This window comes from Cottoperca gobio, chromosome 5, assembly GCF_900634415.1.
Source record: "Cottoperca gobio chromosome 5, fCotGob3.1, whole genome shotgun sequence".
NCBI lineage: Eukaryota > Metazoa > Chordata > Actinopteri > Perciformes > Bovichtidae > Cottoperca > Cottoperca gobio.
In genome coordinates, this window is record NC_041359.1 from 18,150,188 (window position 1) to 18,172,274 (window position 22,087).

The 22,087-nt window shown below is 41.5% G+C and overlaps 1 protein-coding gene and 1 non-coding gene across 2 annotated transcripts; both read left to right on the top strand.

The window, feature by feature from the left end:
• The first annotated feature begins 1,425 nt into the window (after positions 1-1,425).
• On the top strand, positions 1,426-17,281 carry LOC115008890 (G-protein coupled receptor 22). Its single transcript, XM_029432766.1, is given in 3 exon segments — positions 1,426-1,747; positions 14,162-14,808; positions 14,810-17,281. Coding segments are annotated over 2 exon segments (1,686 nt in total). The 5' UTR covers positions 1,426-1,747; positions 14,162-14,286; the 3' UTR covers positions 15,974-17,281.
• Positions 17,282-20,435: 3,154 nt separating this feature from the next.
• On the top strand, positions 20,436-20,508 carry trnaf-gaa (transfer RNA phenylalanine (anticodon GAA)). Its single transcript has one exon. It is a non-coding gene; the product is annotated as a tRNA-Phe (tRNA).
• The last annotated feature ends 1,579 nt before the right edge of the window (positions 20,509-22,087 follow it).

Below are 22,087 nucleotides of genomic sequence, written 5' to 3' on the forward strand. Positions count from 1 at the left end.
GTTTCCAGTCTTTATGCTAACCGTCTGCTGACTAGCCGTGTATTTACCGGACAGATATGAGAGTGGTATCTAGCTTCTCATCTAACTCACTGCAAGCTAATAAGCGTTGTTCCAAAAATGTCAAACTATTGCTTTAAACATAACACTCTACAGATAAAAACTGGAGTGCATACAACTTCTAAAGATCATGATGATAATAATACTGATACAAACGAGAGAAATGCACAGTTAAGAATCGGATGGAATATAAAAAGCTAGGGGGTGGATGGTGGGTGGAGGTGCGTGAGGGCAAACACTGATTTTATTTAGTTTTAGAGGCATGACATGTTTCTTGTTCAAGGTTATATAAACAGCATTTATTCCACCATCTGTTTATTAACATACAAGGGTCAAACATGGACATTTCAAATGCAAGTGTAACAGGTTCTAGGAACCATTTACCAATTCAGAGTCCGGTTTTGTAATACATCCATTTGAAAATAACAAACATAAACTGTGTTAAATAATGTTAATGGAGGATTTTAGCACACATTGCACTATGGGAGTTTCTGAACAGTTAACAGCTGACATCTGCTGACCCTGCTCTCCTCAGAGACTCCAGGTGTTCACACCATTTATATAAATCTCTCTCTGCACAGTTTATCTCCCACATTCACTAGCACAGTAATTTAAGACCCTTGCTAAAACAAACGTCTGTGATTCAGCGTGAGAACTGCAGTGACAGCGACCTCATATTTATCGCGTGCCCAAGGTCACAAATTTAGTCAGTGACCTTGATGCCTGCACGCAGCTCTTAGTGACTGAGTGCTCGTAGTACAGCAGATGCAAGGATGCACCTTACAATGAGATGATAATCTCAGGTGAAATATGGCTTTAAGCCTCATGAAGCTGCTCTTTATCTAGCTCATCCTCCACCAGCGGTGAAGTCGCCACATGGAAATTTAGAGTCTGATGTGAGACAATCACTGTACAGCCTCCAGTGTGCAGCACACCGTGGACATAAGCCTTCAAAAGCCTCCTCCACACTGGGGGGAGACTGATATTATCGAATCAAGCCTGAATCCATTAATTTTCCTTTGAGCGAGTTAAGGTGAAGTGTGTGTAATATGTTTTTTGAGATGAGGGAGAGGGAGGGAGAGGCAAGTAATTGGGAGATCTCTTTGAATTACTACGGAGTAGCGTTCACCCTTGAGGAATCTCAGGTCGTCCTTGTGGAAGGAAGGCTACCCATCACACACACTCCCCAGCCCCCCACTCCTCCTGCATCCCTGTCTCCTCCCCCTTCCAACAAAAGCCCCCTCTCCATCCTCCCTCCCTCCCTCCCCCTGCGCTTGCAGATCACCGTATTGGTCGATGGGATGGAGCGACTGCGCTCCAGCGAGCGGTTAGCGCATTATCGTGCGTTTGGCCGGTCCGTGTGTGGGATGCTGCACAAGTCTGCTGCATAAAAGTGGACAGGTGTAGCGCGCCGTGTTGAGTGGGGAATTAAAAGAAAAACAGCGAAACACTGTGATATTGCCTGATTTGTGAGCCACTGCTGCGCTCTTCATCTGCTGCCGTGGAGGGTTCTCCCCCCTCCCGCTGTAATATTTATGACAAAACGGAGGCAAATTATTCTAGTCACGTTTTTGGCTGACAGTCGGCTGTCCTGGAGAGCTCTGGAGTGAATCGGGGTCCAGTGTTGGAGATAGCGCAGCGCACCAACACCTGCAGTAGGATGTAAAGGGAATTCCCACTCACCAAACTGGTAAGTTTAACACTCGACTATAGCACTTCTTCTAATAAGACTCATATTTTAATTCCAAGTAAAAATCATCATATTTTGTCTTTACAAATACAATATGTGAGGATGTATTTAAAATGAGACTTAAGGGGATCAAAGGGGATGGATACAGTCTTTTGCAAAAACGAATTAAATGGTGGGCTGTCACGTGGAGGGACAAGACAGTCCAAACCTGTTTTGATTCCGGACTGGAGGCGACAATAACAAATCACCTCATTGTCAGACCAGCACTTATGAGGGGCCTCAAAACATCCTCGGGACATGTCCCCAGCTCATTTGAATTGCTTCTTTGCATATTCAGGCATGATGTGAATACCTGTGGGATAAAAAAAAAAAAAAAAACCTTCTGACCATTTGGGCTTTTTTGTTCTTGTGCAGCAACAATAAGATAACACGAGAGGGAAATAAAATCTAATCTATTGATTAGGAAAAAAATGTGTTTCGATCCAAGTTGACTTCGAGTCATTTTGATCCTCCAAGTCTCCCATTTCCCCAGGGACCCACAGGGATTGTGGATATGCTTCAGCTGCATGCATGCGCCACGCTTGACACGAAGGTGGCCCGGCTGATCGTTTTTAAGAGCAACGGCTGAGTTCACCATTATGTTTTGACATTTAATGCTTTAATAAGGTAACATTTTTCCACAGTGCACGTGATGAGTTGATCTTGGTCTTGAACTGGCATAACCCCACGAGACCATGATTTCAAAGGATTGTTTATCAGGCAGCCTCTGCATTTATTTATCCTCATTAGAAAGAAGACAAAAAAACTGTTAAAAATGGAAATTAAAATTTGCATTTCCTCCGCCTGACTTCTGCAGTGAATTTTAAATCTAAAATATCATTGGAGTTATATTGTAGCAAAGTGTTCATTAAGATCTCTTTTCATTGTTTCTTCCAATATAATCGTAGTAATGGTTTTAAAATCTACAAAATCTAGTGTTATTTGTAATCCAGCCGTATCTTGTGTTTGAATATGGAGCAGTGGCAAAGCATGTTTCCTGCACTGCTCTCTTGTTGATGAGGTATGAAATGGAAACGTGTGGCTGGAAGGTGGTGGAGATGGCTTTCTATCTGCTGAACACTAAAGCAACATATTCTCCAATTAGTTCAATGTCAAACTCTTGTCTGTTTACATTATCGCCAGTGCTTTTCGTTACCAAATTACAAATCATGAAATGTTTTGCTTCCATGAGGTTTTTTTTAAACATTACTTTGCTAATATTATAATTGTTTGCTTATATTTACTTTTGTGTCCCCACTCACTGTGTCCCCCCCTGCAACAATTATTACGTTCTCTCACGTTATTGCTTTCCCACTTTCACATACTTTCTGAATTCTCTAATTCATCGTATTCTCTTGTAACACCCAGTGCTATACCCCACAACATGGGGCAACGTATTGATTTCTACTTTCGACTTGACCTGAAATACTGGTGCAGTGTTATTGTTTCATAAGTGTGGTTATGTAATTTGTGAACAACTGGCAGATTATTTAGACTTTCTAAAAAAAAAAAGAAATACTATAATCTGCAGGGTGTAGGCCTAGCCTAGGAGGTAGAATTAAAAACTAAATGAGATTGCAGCTTGTAAGGCATTCTGGGATGCAAGGTTATGTGACCATATTTTACAAACATCATTATTCTCTTCTTAATCTTATCAAACCATCAGTCTTTTGAACGGACACTGCAGTTAATTGGCTCATCTTGATCTTAAGTAGCACATATTATGAAACTCACCTCCAAATTAACTTTTTTGATGAGACTGAGTACAAACATGCAGAAGATTAAAAAGAGTGAGTTAAAGCCCATCTTCTTAGTGATGTTTTCTGGCTGGGTGTGTTTGTCTGTGTTTGTCCGTGTGTGTGTGTGTGTGTGTGTGTGTGTGTGTGTGTGTGTGTGTGTGTGTGCATGTGCGTGTGTGTGTGTGTTTACTTCTCTTTTCCATGTAGAATCCCAAAGGGATAATTGTTTTAACACATTCCCAATTCCACTCACTCTCATGGTTGCAGCCCGTGTGTTTGCTTTGCATGTGGGTCATTGTGTGTTTGTGTCTGTGCGTGTATTTATAGAGAAGCTTTGATGCTGCTGGTAGGGAAATATTCCACCACACGTGTCACTCTCCAGCAAGATGCCGTAGCTTAGTTTGAGAAAGCTTTCATATTTTGTTGCGCGATGAGCAAAGGAACACTGTACCTCTGATCTGATGAGTCTTATTTACCTTTCATATATAACGGTGCTAAAAATGGAGATGGTCAAAGTCTTGCTGAGGTTATTATGGGACAACAACGGTGAGGAAGAAGCACACAAGATTTATGTAAGAGCTGCTCTATTGTCATAAAAAGCTCCAATATAGTTTATGTCTGTGCTGGATTTATTTTGAATATAATTTAATGGCTTATAGACTTTTAGCTTGTGAAAAATGATTGTGATATGTTTATATAAAGGACAGCACAGCTACACTGCTGATTCACACTCATTTTGAAGGTCTGAGAATAGTTGCGTTGTTACACAAATAGTCCCAAAAGTGCTTTTCTTTTACTGCAAGGCCATAATCATGATATATCAGGGGGGGGGGGGGGGGGGGGGGTATACGCACGCACACACACGCACACACACACACACACACACACACACACACACACACACACACACACACACAGAAAACGGAAATATTGCTGAAACACATCTGAGCTTTTAAAGTCCAGGGTTTATAAATTAGTCAAATGAATTATTGTATCATTGAAGTGAACAGGTGCCACATGCTACATGTATGATAACTCAGCAGGGATAAATGAGAAAAGTTGATGTACAGGAGTACAGCTGTGTGCAATACAGCAATACAGTATGCCTGCATTATATTCCATTATATATTATATATTGAATTGTCACCTGCCGCCTAAAGACTTTTCCACTATATATTCATGCATATAAATTCACCAGAATGCCGGGATCGAAGTGTTTCGCGCTCATAATTTCCTGGGGGATGATCTCCAACCCACCCACTTAATATGCGTCCCCCGAAACTAAACCTTAGCCTTTGTTTCACTAACAATACAACTGTTAATTCATTTTTATTTACTGTATTTTTAACTGGCTGGACTGTAAACATGACAGATATAGAATGAGCATGTGCAAAATGTCACTGCGGTAACTAAAAGTAATCTCATTTAATGTCGTAAAAGCATTAAACAGCAGCATTAAAGGACAGGTGTATTTAAGGACTATATTTCTATTTTCCTATTTAGAACAATATTTTTGACTGGATGGGCCACGTCCTTACGTCTTAGTTGATCGAGGCCATACAAACAAGTTGTCACACCTCTGGACTATAACAACAGAAAAAAAGTCGAAACATGATAAACACCACTAACTGTGTATTGATTACTGACGGCTGAAGTTGCTCATCTTTCTTGTCAGCGTGCTCATGTTCCCCGTGTGAAATTAAAAGCATGGTGCACTTAATTCTCTTACCTAATACAAGAAATAACAATGTTCCTCGAAGTGCATGAGTGCAGGGAAACATAGAGGTGACGCCGATCTCAGCACCAGATAGGACGACAGGAGGAGGAGGAGAATTGTGAAAAAGTGAGATGCATGACGAGCAAATAGAGAGAAGAGATGGACCGATAAATCATTGGCAGAGCAGAGTGGAGTGACCAGAGTGAAATGGAAGAGAAGAGCCATACACAAAGACTTTATAGACTCAGTGTGGCCACCCATAGATAAATAAACAGGAATACAGCTGCTTTATTGCATATTTATTGGGTATTTAGGTATGTTTTATATGACTTATTACATGCTTGATTACTTGGAAGCCGACAGACATTAGGTGTATGTGTAAATGAGATTTAATTGACACCACTAAGTATTTAGTATGCATCTCATGTACTTTGGCCCTCCTGGTGTTCCTATGTATCCTCTTCATGTGGGAATGGAAAATGAATCCCTAATTTTTGTTTAAGGTTATGTGTGTGTGTGTGTGTGTGCGTGTATGTGTGTGTGTGTGTGCGTGTGTGTGTGTGTGTGTGTGTGGGTCTTCCCTCCCTCTGGTTAGATCCCTGTCTGTCATTATGGTGTGAGAGATGCCTGCAGTGATGTTCTCCCCTCTTGGCCAATGATGTCCTGTCTGCAGAAGATAAATGGCATTAATTGAGCACTAATTGCCTTCTGGAGTGAAATTGCTTAATCACTTTAACCTGTCACAGATAACTTCCGTCTTTTGTTTTTCGAGTACCCCATCAGTTCCACTTACTCCTTTGGTCCTTTTCCATTGCATTCAAATTCGTTTTTGGGGGTTTTCTGAACTCTTACACTTCTGGTACATAGAGACATTCTTCTCTCTGCAGACACTGATCCAAGCAAAGTTTGATTAGGATGAACATTCCTCATCTGTGTTTCACTGCAATGTCTTGTAAAAGTTGTCCTTTGGAGTATTTGACCACTACCAGCACTATGGAGCAATGTCTTTATGAGTGGATCCCTGTTGGTGTTTTACACCCAACGTTTTATGAGGAAGGAAATGCATTCAACACGTCTGTTAGGCCTCCAGAATACAAACAATGCATTTCAGTAATTAGGTCAAAACTGAATCTTTGTTTTCTTGAAAAATCCAAAGGGCACCTTAAAAAATGTAATGTTTTCATCTTTCTATAAAGTCAAATAAAATAAATCAAAGCAGCTGCACACTTGTCTCCACTGCACACACCCAGATTATTGTCTACACATTCTGTAAACAGACAGAGTATCTTGAACTGAGAGCTTTGACGATACATTTTGTGCATGCAATAGAGATAAGATTTATTTTCTTTTACACTATTTACACTGTGTAGCGTTTAGACTTGTCCATATATGTAGTAGAGAGTTTTTGGACGCCTTAAAGGGACAGTCCAGTGATTCAGCATCGCACTTTTGCTAAAGTTGACAGATTTTTAAAATCTAAGCAGCCGAGTCCAAGATATCTTGACTTTTAGATCCGAGAAATAGTCAAGTTCCAGAAAACACTGGATCCTACTCTTCCCATAATGCAATTCAATTTGATTTATTTGCTTCGCCCTAACGTTGTAGCAAAGGCTTTCTGTTCAAAGTCTCAAGCCTAATTTGAAACAACTCTACTGACAACATCTCCTGATTTTGAGGGATTTTCATTGTTTGTGTATGGATAAGTTCGGCACGGCAATGAACGCATGTGAAGCTTTTTCTGGCTAAACTGGGACAGAGTCGGGTCTTTTGTCACACAATCAGCTGTTGCTTTGTCACTAGAGCAGCGTTAAAGCCATTGTGACTTGACTTGTCACAACACTCCATCACAACACAAATCAACACAGGTGGCTGCAGCATACTGACTACTTCTGTTTGACGTCTGCATTGGGACAATCCATTTACTCCTGATGACGAGGGCTGTTGAGGTGGAGAGATACTTTGCAAATCATATCCAATCACTGCAGAACACATGAGAAATGTACGAGTAATTACTGGTATACCAGTAATTACGCTCTTATATCTCACCAATTGATCCTTTTTTTTCCCTCTTACATCATTCTTACTAATCATTGCTATTATGTTGGATGTTATATGTGAAAAGCCTTCCAAACCACTGATTTACATAACAGTCTCCACTTGTTCTAACTCAGTTTTGCTTCGTTTCGCCAGCTTTCACATTTGATTTTGATTTCTTCTTGTTTTAAAGAACTGTGATTGCAAGGTAGCCTTGATTAGTGCTCATCGATGGGTGGTGCTTTTAATAGCAAAATTACAGGCTTGGGGCGTCATAGCTGGATATAGGATACCAAGGAGTGTCTTTAATGAATGTGTGGAGGCAAATGAAATCCATCGAACACGCTGTCAGGTGATAATGACGCCTTGCACCCTGTGGACCAGAGCTGTCTAAAGACCAAGATCTTCCTGTACAAACGTAGATGTTGCTACAGATTACAGGCTGTGATAATTAACCTGCAGCTTTCTTATTGATGTTCTTGTAGCAGCCTGTCAGAATGGTGCGATACAAAGTGACTGGACATGTGAGATTTATTTTACCTACTAAGTCTCTGCAATTTATTATTCAAAATCACAGAATAGTCTGTCCAAACGATCTGGCAGGATTACACAAAGATATTGCACTGTGTAAAAGAAAAGAGCCATGTGCTGGCTGTAAAATGGATGATGAGGCGAGGCAGCGCAATTGGGACTATTGAAAAGAGAGATGGATAGAGGTTGTGACCACGGAACAAACATTCCCCTCCAGCGAGCACACAGCTCAGCATCCATCTGCACACCCCTAAGCCTCCCTCCCATCCATCACTCCCTCACTGCACTTACCCCCCGTTTTCATCTTACCTTCCCGTTGCCCCCGTCCCTTTCTCCCTAACTCATCTCAGGCATAAGTGTGGATGGGATTCAGCAGTTTCTTAAGCACACAAGATGTCATTCACCTCAGATGGCAATCCATCTTCGCTATATCGGCAGGGAACGCGTGCAGAGACATGGGCTGGTTGGTGGGTGGCTGTGTGGGCGGATGGCAGTTAGCCGTACATTGTGGACTACATGTTGTGCTTGTGTGTCTTCGGCGAGCTTAGCAGGAGTTATGATAACCCATTTTCTTCATTGTACAGTGTTAAGTGTTGCTTGGCCTCATTTAAAGAGTAGGAGTTACACTTGTACGCCTGTAATAAACAAACTATATTGCAATTGTTGCACATTCAAACTGTTTCTCACCTGAAGTTCCTGAAGCTGCAATAGGGTGGGGTGTTGTTGCTCTCACTGAGCGGGTTGTGTTGTTGGCCTGTCCAGGCTGGTTTATTGGGAGCCTGCCAGGGATGCTGCTGCCCAGCTGGTGGCTGCTTGCTGTTAGCGCTGCTGGATGAATCGAGTGGAAAAATTAAGCCTTTGATCGATTGTCTCACTGCGGACATTAGGAATACCTAAGACAGCCATGAGTCAGCGTGCTGCATGCGCCATCATCCTGTTTGCTTTCTCTCGTTTCTCCTTCACTCACCTGTTTCTCTCCTGTTGTTTCCCTTTCTTCTCTAAATGTCAACTTTGGGTGTCAGTTCCATAAAATCAAAGAGCAAAGGCTTTTTTCTCGTTTTCACCATTTTGTACTGACATTTTCCAGTTTTACAAGAAAAAATCCATCAAAGAAGAAACCGATAACAAGTTCTCCTTGGACAGTAACCTCAATAAACATACAATACAATGCAGCGACACTAACAGCTTTGTGCATCTGTAGTTAGATACAATGTCCTCTTGTAAACGCCTTTTTCCCTTATCTGAACAACCAGGCACTGCCAGCATTTTCTCTTTCCAATCTCATTTTTGAAAGACAAAAAAGAAAAAATGACATGCATCTACTTTGGTCATTGTTGTCCTCATGTAAACAGCACTGACAATCTCCGTCCCTGAGGTGGACGCAAGCGCAAGCAGAGTTGGAGATCATTTCCAACTGCTGAATACAAACCACAGCAGCAGGTATACTGATTAAAAATAAGAACTCCTGCAAACAGGACAGACTATACTTACTTAAAGCAATCCAGTTTGCTCTACTAAACCAGGCTTTTCAGATAACATTAGTTAGCCGAAATATCAGCTTATAGAAGTGTGAGCTGCTTATCTGTCATTCTTAAGTGGTCCTGCTTCCTCTTTAAGCTATTGCACTTAAAGTGTATTTATTTATTTACAGTTATACCAAGACGGTCACCATATACTAATCACCACATGAATGATTTATAACAGATAGAGACAAGTTGTGGAAAGTTGTTACAGCCTCAGACATATGCAAACTGAGCACAACATTTTATAGAGGGCACAGCCGGTGCTTACATTTAAATAATTAGCAAACTGAAGTCTGACATGTAGTGACCCCCATTGTCACATCTAGATTGCAGAGGACTGAGAGGAAAATGGGAGAGCGCCCTCAGTTCCGGTGCTGGATCAGCACTTTCTACAGCAGCTGATTGAGAACCCGGCATGCAACAGCACAACGGACAGTAGCATGACACAACGTGACAGCTTTAATAAACCCTTTCTGCCTCATCTCCGACATCCCTTAGGAACCCTTGTGTGTGTTGTTTATCAGACAGGTGCACTGGCCTGGAAGTACAGTTGTCATCTGAGGTGAATCTTGTGTGAAACAAGTGAAGTGTGTGAAGTGTCTCTAACCATTGAGGTAGGATTACAGAAGTGACATTGTTGAGTATTTACGAGTCCAATTGGCTTTTGAGAGTCCGTTTTGTGTGGAATAATCTCTGGCTCTAAAAGGCAGGGGCAATTTTGTGCAGGTGTGTTTAACAGAAGATTATAGTGTGGAACAAGAACGAGCAAAAGAGAGCAGTAATACTCATTTTCAAAAACGTAATACCGGACAAGTTGTGGCTTGAATTAATCTTGGCAACCACCTAGCTGCTGCGGCACTATGTTGATTGCACCCTTTTGATAAAACTGTTGCAGTGTTTTGCTGCAGTTATCTTGGGAGTCCAGGGCATATCAGCTGTATTTCAGCCTTGCTCATGGACTATAGAATACACACTGTTGGATGTTGTCCATCCTCTTCCTCTGACATTTCCTCTCATTGTAGTAATGTTGTGTTATTTCACCAAGACACACCTAACAATTATGCAAAGATAATAAAATGCCTTACACTGTGTTGTTTTTAACGCCGTCTGGGCCGAAAGCTACTGTTTGTCTTTGTGTTGGGAAGAAGTAATTTAGCCTCTGGCAAGAAACGTGTTGTCAGGAGAGAAAGCTAAATACAGGGATAGCTTGGAGCGCATGCAAGATTACACAAGCAAAGGAAAAAATAGAATTGAAAGAGAGGAACTAAACTTTTCACTCTAATAACAGGATCTTGAGCACTTACCCTCTGATATTACGGAAAGGGGCTTGACAACCTGTCATCTACTACCCGACAACACCTATAATAACATAGACAGGCTGCAGGAAGTTGTGCAGACTAGGACACTGCCAGTTATTTGTTGTTGTGTTGGAGCACATAATCTACAGTCATTGAGACACCAGATTTGATGAAATCATAAAGCCCAAGTAAAATCTGTTGATGACAGTTTCTCTTTGAATTCCACACTGAGCCAACCAGACACATTATGTAGCTTTCAATACGTGATTGCGAATGATGCTGTTGATTGATGACCGAAGAGAGGGCGCATGGGTTTACCAAAACCAATTTAAGACTCTGTGACTGAAATGAAGCCATCCTATATGACAATCACTCCCAGAACTCAACAGAGCTGAGGCTTTGTTAGTCTTCAGGATTAACTACCGAAGCGGAGCTGTCAGAAAACTATTTAGATTTGAATGCATGTTTGCATGGGTCATTTCTTAATATAACATGTGTTGTAGTACATGCCTTAAGCTTGCTCTGCCTCTTCCCTTCTGTCTGACTTGTCAATCACAGGCTGATATTCATGGGGCTGAAGTTTCACCTTGTTTCCAGCTATTTTCTGTTGCCACTATTCACTCAAAAGTGCACCAACGTGCCCACATGCAACACTTTGGTTGGTTGCAACCATAGACCATAATGCACTTATTATGGTATCTCTCTCATTTCCCGTATAAATACAGGTTTTTAAAAAAAAGAAATACAACCAAAGCATTATAAACTGAGTCCTCTGTACCTTGCTGTTCAGTTAACAGAAGCATAAATTGTCTAAAACTGATCTGCAGCCTGAGTATTTACAATTCCCACTGAAAGACATCAACAGTGGTGGTGATCATTATAAAAGCACCCCTGAGTTCACCATCCTGTCTACACATTTTAATTGTCTTCTTCCCTCTCAACCTGTAAATACTAGAATATTGTGGCTGCCTGCAGGTCAGAGTCACAGCTGTTCATATTAAGGGCTTATGACATTTTGTCTTGCCCCCAAACAGCACGCTAACACAGACTTCTTTTTCTACTCTTTTGTTTGTGGCCCTTTGATTCTCTTACTAGTTCATCACACAGTACAGAGTATCCATTATCACATGACTGATTGTGGCTCATTGTTTCTCTTAGTCATAGAGTAACATAAATGACTCTTGTTGAAAGCGATTCAGCCTGCTCATTTCACCAGTACACAATCATCCCTTTGTAATTACTGGCAGGACTGTTGAGAGAAACGGATGATGGCCTGATGTTTGATGAGATGGATCAAATCAGTGACTGCAGAATACCATTTTACTTTTCTCAAAAAAAACAAATGTCTCCGTTTGGTTTTCACGTATTTAAAAATCAGATCACGGTTGATTTTTGTGTAAAATATGAAAATGTTTCCTCGCGGCACACTTTCAACATAATTTCTTTAGTGTTACTTATGTGGTAGCACACAATTAAATTCTTGTCCTGACAATAATTTACTGCAGTGCTTCAAACACACGCCACAAACACACTCGCATGAGATGGAACACACTGCTTGGTCAATGCAGTATTGACATGTATATTGCCTCTGTGATTGGTATAAGGGATTAACTGTCAAACATAAATTGTTCATTTGTTTGCTCCTTGATTCTCTGTAGCACCTTCATGTCCACCTTATTGCATAAGACTGTCAACACAATGGATTTTGATTACATTGTAACCATGTCTGTGATTATGGCACATTTCCATCTATCCGTCTGTTCAATAGTTGTTTTGACTGTATTTGTGATACTACAAATACTGAAGCTACTTACAACATGTTAAGCACACTATATTTGTTCAATAAAGTCTTGTACGGCATGATACTCTGACCTGTGTTTAAGTAAATGAATGAAACCAACTCTTTAACTGCGGTTGGTGTTAAAGGAAGGAATAAAACAAATTAGCTCACAACTATTTTATGCATCGCTCAAAATGTGACCAAAGATAGCCTACCCGTGAGAGGAGGAAATAGAGAGTGTGTTTTTGTGCTCCCTTGCCTTAGGCTTGTTAAATTGGCAGATCGATGATGCTTTAAATCAATGTTCCAGCAATACCGAAAACCCCATGGAAGCCATTAGTGGATTAAGATAGACCACTGTTTCACACTGAGTCCTGTTCTGCCTGCGGTTCCTTTCAACATGACAAATGGGAGAGAAAACTGTGAAATAAAACAAAAGGAAAAGGGCAAATGAGAGGGTGAGAACAGAAGCTGTGGGAGAGAAAATGTTGACAGCAAAGGCTGAGGTCAACTCTGCCTGTAAGGACACACCTGTGGCTCCTGGTTCAGAGACTCAAGGAAAAGTGTTTTCATATAATCAACCAACACTTTATATGATTCCCACGCACAGGAGAGCTTCCAGTCAGCCATTATTAACATGCTCTACATGCAAAGTAGTCACTCTCAGCCAGTAAACTGAAAAGGGAACAGAGTAGGAAGTGATGTGAGGGATGTAGGACAGCAGATGAAACAGAGGGGGTGTGGAGAGATGATGCCAGGGGAGCTGGTCTTGCTCTGATAGCATTGTTTATGTGCCACTGTCTGTGGATCATTGATCCATTCGTCTTCATTACGTCTCCCTGTGAGAACTATTAACTGCTGCCACCCTCAGTTGGGGGCCTGTTATGTTGACATGCACTGCACAGCCTCTCTACCAGCCCACCAATGTCCCTGCCACCTCTTGGAGGTAGAAGTTGACAGTTTTATTCTGCTTGTGGGAAGAAAAAAACAAGACTTCACAGGAGGATTTTTCAAATTGGCAATTATTGGATTAGTACAGGTATTTATTGTCTTCACACGGTGGGCTGTCGATGGAGGAGCAGGTACAGGTACAGTATCTCACTACTTTAGACAACATGTACTGTGTCACTGCCTCCTTAACAGTGCAGGTCTAGTTGGTTTCTATATGTTTCCTTATACTGCAAGCTTTGTTTCTGACCCATATAATGTGTGTTGTGTAATAATGAGTTAAACATCCACCCACTCCTGCTCATGAGAGGCATAGTTACGTCTTCGTAAGACAATTTAGCACAGTATATGAACTGTCAGGAAATAAATCCTCATTGGTTTGTTAAAATGTGTAGACTGTTCGGACATCCTCCGCTGAGTCCTTGCCTAATGCGCTCATACTTGCAAATGTCCCCCAGGAGACTTCCTGCTCCAATTCCTGTCTGAGCTGTTACCATTGTCTATGCGAAGCATGTTGTTGTTTAACTGCCTGAGCCCAGAGAGACATTGTGGGTCATCAGCAGCAGCTTGAACTGCACCCCACGACTCTAATCGCGTGCCAAGATCCCTTTCACCTCGTTGTGTCAACTCATAGCTTCTCTCCACTTGTGAAATCTGACAAGTTTGACTTGTACTTGCTGTGCAGTGTTATTTTTGAGTAAATATGAGACAGGCTGACTAATAACGGCTTGATCTTTCTCTGTCCTCTGTCTTTCTACTCCTCTTCTCCTTTCTATGTCTCTTTTCTATTTTTCTTTTTTCACAGAATCAACCACAGATCTGGCCATTATCCTCATCACTGTCTCGTTTGAGCCAGAAGAAAAAGAAAGACAGAGCATGGTCTGGCGTGGCGGCCGCTGTTGCTATGTGTGAGGGAGTGCTGTGGCGTCAATGGAGACCGAAGGCTATCGTGACCTCCTAGAGACCAGCGATGGTCAGGGGGTAGGCCTGCTGGATGGAAGGGGTGAAGTGGGGGTGGAGGAAGGCTGGAGCACACCCTACCCTCTGGGCTTCCAGGTGTCTTTAACCACTGTGCTGCTGCTGGAGCTGGTGTTGGGCTTCAGCAGCAACCTGACAGTACTTGTGCTCTACTGTGCTCAGTCCAACCTGGTGGATTCAGTCAGCAACCTTGTCACAGTCAACCTCCATGTGCTGGACATACTGGTCTGTCTGCTGTGTCTGCCACTGACTGTGGCTGTGATCCTGCTACCAGCTAATGAAAGTGGAGTCGGAAGCCTGGCTACGCTGTGCTGCTTTCATGAGGCCTGTGTCACATTCACCAGTGTGGCCACAGCAGTCAATGTGCTGGTGATCAGTTTGGACCGATACGACATCTCAGTGCGTCCAGCCAGTCGTCTACTTACCCCCAGGCGTGCAGCACTGCTCCTGGCAGCAGTGTGGGCCGTGTCCCTAGGCCGTCTTCTTCCTGCCCTTTCTTGAGGGGGATTTCTTCTCTTCGGGGGTTGAGGACAGTGAGGATGAGGAGCCGGAAGGACAGTACAATAACTCTCAGACCACTGGACCGACGCCCTTTTTTTCTTCCATCTCTCCTTCCTCTTTTCCCTCAACTCATCCTTCCTCCCCTTCACACCACCTGACTCCAGTATGGCAGAACAGGACACTGCTGTGTGTAGGAGGGCAGGGATATTACACAGGCCTGGCTATGTATTACCACTTGTTACTCCAAGTGCCATGCTTCTTCATCGCTGTGGCCGTCATGTTGTTCACCTACTCCAGGATCCTGCGGGCCCTCAACATTCGCATAGGCTCCCACATAATGAGGGGCAAGCGTGCAAAGGACTCCACCTGCAGGATACGCTGCAGGAGACGGAAGAAGAAGGACCTGAGCCTGCCCACAGAGGTTGTGTCCTCCAACCAGAACCAGAACCTCACCCATCCTCCTCTCATGCCCTCCCCCACCCCTACACCAACTTCACCCCCACCACTCCCCTCCATGCCCCAGGTGATGTCTGACAGTGGAGCAACAGTCACTACTGTCAGTACTGCTGCCACCACCCCCATCGCCACGACACCGGCCTCCCTTGCTTCTCCAACCCCAGCTTCAGCCTCAACCCAGACCCATGCCACCACACCACTGCCTGCCTCCACCATGGGTGTACAGGCCTCGGTTTCTGCCATCATCGCCTTGAGGCGGGCAGTGCGCCGACACAGGGACCGTCGAGAACGGCAACGTCGTGTCCTAAAAATGTCCCTACTCATCATATCCACCTTCATGGGCTGCTGGGCCCCTCTGTCCGCAGTCAATGTTCTGATCCTGTGTATGGGTCCCAGCGACAGCCTGGTGCGGCTGCGCCTCTGCTTCTTGGCAATGGCGTATGGAACCACTATTTTTCATCCTCTGCTCTACGCTTTCACCAGGCAGAAGCTGCGCCGTGCTCTCAAAACACGTGTCAAGAAAAGGGTAGTGTCCCTTCTACAGGTGGACCCGGCTCCCAGCGGGGGGACAGTTATTCATAACTCTTGGGTGGAGGGGGGAGGCCAAAGGAAGAGTCGCAAGCCACGGGTGGAGGCCAGTGACTGCACTGATCGATGCCTCACAGAGGCAGTGAGGGAATGAGGCTGGTCTTCAGTGTGTTTGCATGTGGGAGTGTGTGTGTGTGTGTGTGTGTGTGTGTGTGTGTGTGTGTGTGTGTGTGTGTGTGTGTGTGTGAATTTGAAGAATTGTATGTGTCTTACCAATTTGCGAGAGATGGTTTGTGTGCATGGGTGTGAGTAAAACCAGTTAGTTTACAAAGGTCAGGACAAATCCCATGACCACTGGTTCCATGCATATGTGGAGACAGGTGAGCCCTGAGCTCTAATTAGAGCCTTGCTTTCTGCTCTCCTCATACAGGCCCTCATTAATCCACTGTTTGACAGACAACGTGGCCACTGTGTCTCCATGACAACACTGGTCAAGCATTATGACAACACCATAGCCATGGCTAGTGAAAATACTAGCGTGCACGCCACTTGTAGGATAAGGGTTAGACAACAGAAAATGCATAGATTACTGCTCTGGCGTGCACTTTCAACTTGCATGTGCATGTACATATGCACACACACACACACACACACACACACACACACACACACACACACACATTTAAAATGCACACTGACCTATATTTAGTCATTATCTGTGAAAGCACACCAATATCTACCTGCACAGATATTCTCAGTGAGAAAAATAATAATGGAAGTCTATATTTCTCCCTCGTTCCCTCATTTTTTCATGCCTTAATTGAGTTATTAATATATTCTTGTGGTGCTGATTGTCCTTCTGTATGTTTACAACAATGTATTGGAGTGTTTGCACATACTGTATATGGTATAGCAAATTAATGGCAGGTAAATACAAGCATTCAGATTAAAGTTTACAGGCTTATATGAAACTACCAGGAAACTGCAAAAAAAAAAAATTCCAATTTCGTTTCCAGTAAGCACCATCTTTTAGAAGACTTTTAGAAGAATGTGTGCAAGTTAAAGCTAAAAGGCATGACTTTATTATTTATTTTTTTAAATAAACTTTGTGAGCAACAGTCATGATTGACGTAAGAGAGGATGAGTGATTGTGTCTGCATGTGTGCATGTACGCATGTGTGTTTGTGTGTGCGATGTATAAGGAATAAATGAGCGTGTGTGTCCGTGAATTTGTGCAATAAATAATGAGAAAAAGCAATGACCCCTAGGATGTGAGCAAAGAGAATGTGAACACAGAATTGTTGGTTTTCTATTAATGGTTTAGATTACTGGGGGAAGAGAGAAGAAAGGGGACTTAATCTTCAGATTAACAGCAAGAGGCCACTGGGCAAAATATAAAAGCAGAATACTTGGAGCAATTGTAACTACACAGGCCACTGTAATACTACTGACATTGTATCAGTTCAGTTTTAAAGTGAAAATCAAAGGGCAACATTTTGTGGTAACTTAATTAAAACTGTTTGTAGTCACTGCAGGTAAAATAGCATGTTATACCAGAGAAATCCCAACGTGGAGCAAAACAACTTCTGACATGGGACATCTCCTCGTGTTAGCTGCTTGTTGCTTGGAGGGCAGAGTCACTGCTTTTGGACAACACTTTGAATGACTGCAGAGGCAGAAAGGCCTCTGTCTGGAGTCCTGGACATGTTACACGATATCCGTGTCTCTCTTTCTCCTCAGGGCTTCATGTTTCCATTTCCCAACCTGCTGGACATAAAACAATAAACCAGCCCTCAATCAGCCGTTGTATAATGGGTGTTACAGAGTGTAAAGATTTATGTCAGTAAGTAGATAGAGTACACTTTCAACTTTATATGGGCTCTTGGAGAGCGTCTTTGGGATTTGGGCTATCTCCTTCATCCTCACCTCTTTTACACATTGCGAGCCAGACAGAAGACAATAATTATTGTGTATTCATGTACATTTTTCAGGGATGTAAATATTGAAGTGTCTGTTTTGGGTTTTAGTCAAAGAAAATTGTTTTTCATTTGGTCACAATCATCTGCCGGACAGAAAATCAGCCATTGTGATAAACTCTGAGTGAGTTGGAAAGTTACTGTAAAGAGAAGATACATGTAAGTGTATTTGTGTTAATACTGTATGTGTGTACACTGTACTGTACATTTATGACCACGTGTATAGAGAAATATTAGTATTGTATAAGATTTATATTATGTGTTATTGTATAGAACAGAACAGAATCTGTATTAAAAAGATGATCTATCTAAGAATCGATCCATCTCTGTGTCAGTTCATACACGATTTATGTTTAATCTATGACATAACATGTATTTAATACATGCCTGTGAAGATGCATTTTATCTGCTAAGATACTGGAAAGAAACATATGGGTGTCGTCTTTTATCATGAGATTTTAGACACGTAACAAAAGTAATACAGAGGAAGAACTTTTGTAGATTGAAGAATGAAATATGACAATTTTGTTACTCTTATTTCACGAGTAAGAGATCTTTTTAAATAGACGGCTGTCACTGCTGTAGCTGCAGCTGTATTTCTACAGTCTTAACAAAGAACTGTTTGAATTCATCCTCCTCAGTCCTCCATCCCTTTTCCTCTGGACTATATGGCCCAAATCTCTCACTCCTTTTCCAGCCGCCCCTCCCTTTCCACATCTCCTGTTTCCAATCCCTGTTTCTCTGATCCCTAATTTTAGAAACTCCGTCCCAGATACTTGCAGTATTTGACTGTATCGAACTCTCGCTGGGATGTGACAACTGTGCTAATCACCAGCACTAATGAAGATGAAACTTGTTAGTCAGGTAAGCATCTGTCGAGGCAGCTCAATCTCTTGATGTTGACACTTTGTATTTTATCTTACCAGAACAAATTGATCTGCTCATGAGGCCTGTGTTTGTGTGTTTGTTGCCTTACTGATTATTGTACTGAGTCAACCGCCTAGATTCCTCCATTCTACTTCATAATCTCGCCATTGCCCTTCTCTTTCATACCCTCATTTCCTCCCTTGGTCCTCCTTCTCTTTATTCTGTCAGTCTGCATCTCTCTCATCTCTTATCCACAGTCAGGCCTTCCAGAACAAAGCAAGGAACAGCTGCAGTGTCTGTGAAGGAAGGAAAGTCACCTTGGGGGATGACAGGAACAAAAACGTGAGAGAGAGCGAGAGAGAGAGAGAGAGAGCGAGGAAGAGAGCATTGAGGGGAGATTAGGGGGGAAACAGAAGAGAAGGGAGGCATAGAAGCTGGAACCAGGACATATGACTAATAAAGGGACAACACTGCATCACTGCAGAGCCCCATTAGAAAAAAAAAGAGAAAAACAAATTGCAGGATGATACCATTAGCAAGCGTTTTACTGTGTTCTACCACTGTTGGCCCAGTAGTCTTACAATATTTCCCCTGCCCATTATACTCAAAAAACACACAGGATAGCCAACAATTAAATAGGTCTATAGTCTCCCCATCTTTTGTGATTAATGGACATTCAACCGGTGACTCAGTAGCCTAATGGTTGGGAATAAAGAACAATAGACTGGCAGAGCTTCAGGCTTTACTGTACCTGCTTGTCCCAGTTCTTGTGCAGGCCTTCTGATTTGACCAATATTTAACAGATTTTGATATTATCTGTTGCCGAGATGTTGAATCTATACAGAAAAGGCTAAATAGGCCTATAACGTTGACTAAGTGTGTGAACAAATGGAACACCGCATATGGTAAATAATAGTAGCCTACTAAATGAGTTAAATAAATATATAACTAAATGTTTTGACAGTGAGTCCAGGGGGTCAATCCGACTGACCGGACCATGTGCTGCATGTCATTGTGCTACATTGTGCCCTGCATTTACCTGTCTCTCTTAACTATCATTGTGAATTAAATTAAAAGGCAACATTTTAAATGCATGTCGAGAGTATCTACAGTAAGAGTCTTATATAGCAAGCTATAACGTTATACATTGAAAATGCATCACAACTATGGAAAGATGATGACAGGAAGCGAGACAGAAAACGAAAACAAAAATCTTATGAGGCTACGCATAAGCCTCGTGGGTTTCATCATTAATCAAGTGTTATTTAGAGGACAGAGGTTAACGTTATGTTAACAACTCGATCGATTATACAACTAAATCCGTAAGAATGTACAATGTATGCGATTCCTTTCCACGGAATGGACACTTCATAGTGGGTCGGTATGGTTACCGATGGCGCCATCTTGTGTTCAAACGTTAGCTAGAACAACTCGGACGTTAGCTGAACACGGCTAAATGTAAGAGTTTGTTCATTCACGCTTATTCCCCACTGGCGTTGCTGTTTGTATTTTTTCGTTTCGGTATCGCTTTTTCTTCGAAAGCCAGAGTCCTGTTGGATAAGAAGCCTTTGGCTTTCTCCACACTCACGTCAAGATGATCGTTACCTGAACTGTGTAGCTAACGTTAGCTAGGTAGTGTTACGGCTAGCTAGAATGGCGTTGGCTGTTTGAAAGAAAACATGTATTCGACGCTCCAAAAATAATAATGATTTATATACATACGTATACAGGTGTGAGGTATATCAAGGATTTTAAATGTGCTCTACTATGTGCGCCGAAATAGCTCAGTTGGGAGAGCGTTAGACTGAAGATCTAAAGGTCCCTGGTTCGATCCCGGGTTTCGGCAGGCATTCTTTATTTTTCTATTTCCAACTAGGTACCATTGCTAATAAGCCTTCTTATGCTTTGTTCACAATTTCTCACTTCACAAAACATTTCTCTGGAACAACTATGACACACTTCTCAAAAAACAGTTTAGAGAGTTTATTCATAATGGTTCTGAAGAGACTATAAATCATATTCTCAATCTCTTTAATGAATTTGGTGATGTGTTTTCCTATGAATGAGTTATGTCTGTACAGTTTTCTCTGATTTAATCACTTAGTTTAGGCCTATTAAATAACAAAAAAATAATAAGCTTAAAAAAAACAATGGTGCTGTTTTCCCTGAAACCTCTGACTGAATATGTTTATATCTGTATCCTTTTTGTCTTTTAATATTCTCATCCTATGCTCAGTTCTTAATATGTAATTTGTATCACTTATATCTATTCTGTATGTGCTGCTATTGTGTATACCTGAATTTGTATGAATTATATAAATAAAACAATATTGCTAATAAGCACATCTGATAGGAATATGTTTGACTTCTACCTTAAAGGCTGACCCACTGGGTTTAAAAAAAGCATGTCAGCATGCTTCTTCTCATGAATATGTATTAGATTGCAGTATATATAATTCGGGACAAAATATTAAAAGCATATTCAAGTTTCACAAAGGTGTTTTTAAATTATGGTTAGGTAATTGGTTAGGTCATTTTTTTAATTACATCACATTGTGTCACATCAGGTTCTGTATGCAATATTTGTATTTGTGAAGTAACACAGCTTAAAAAACTATTACAGAAATAGGGTAATAGAAAGTAGCCTACAGCATTTCCATCAGGAAATATTCAAGTAAAGCCAATGTAATTTAATAATCTAATGTACCTTGTCACTTGCCTAATCTGTCAAATATTTGGGTTTAAAGTTCACTGTTTCTTGTTCCTTGTGTGTATAGCGGTAGGCCTGATACTACAATGAACATGGATGTTTTTCAGCGACATACATGTTCTTACAGCGCTTACCACCAACAGAAAACCAGTTAACATGAACGTGCACCAGATGGCGATGTTGTCTAATAAATTGTTGATCTTGAGCGCTTCGTTAAAGTTTAAAAACAAGTGCAGTCTGCAGTTCATCTCAGGGCAGTTAACTATTCCTGGATTTACATGTCAACAATATAGATAGATAGATAGATAGATAGATAGATAGATAGATAGATAGATAGATAGATAGATAGATAGATAGATAGATAGATAAATAGATAGATAGATAGATAGATAGATAGATAGATAGATAGATAGATGATAGATAGATGATAGATAGATAGATAGATAGATAGATAGATAGATAGATAGATAGATAGATAAATAGATAGATAGATATATAGATAGATAGATAGATAGATAGATAGATAGATAGATAGATAGATAGATAGATAGATAGATAGAGAGAGAGATAGATAGATAGATAGATAGATAGATAGATAGATGATAGATGATAGATAGATAGATGATAGATGATAGATGGATAGATAGATAGATAGATAGATAGATAGATGATAGATAGATAGATAGATAGATAGATAGATAGATAGATAGATGAT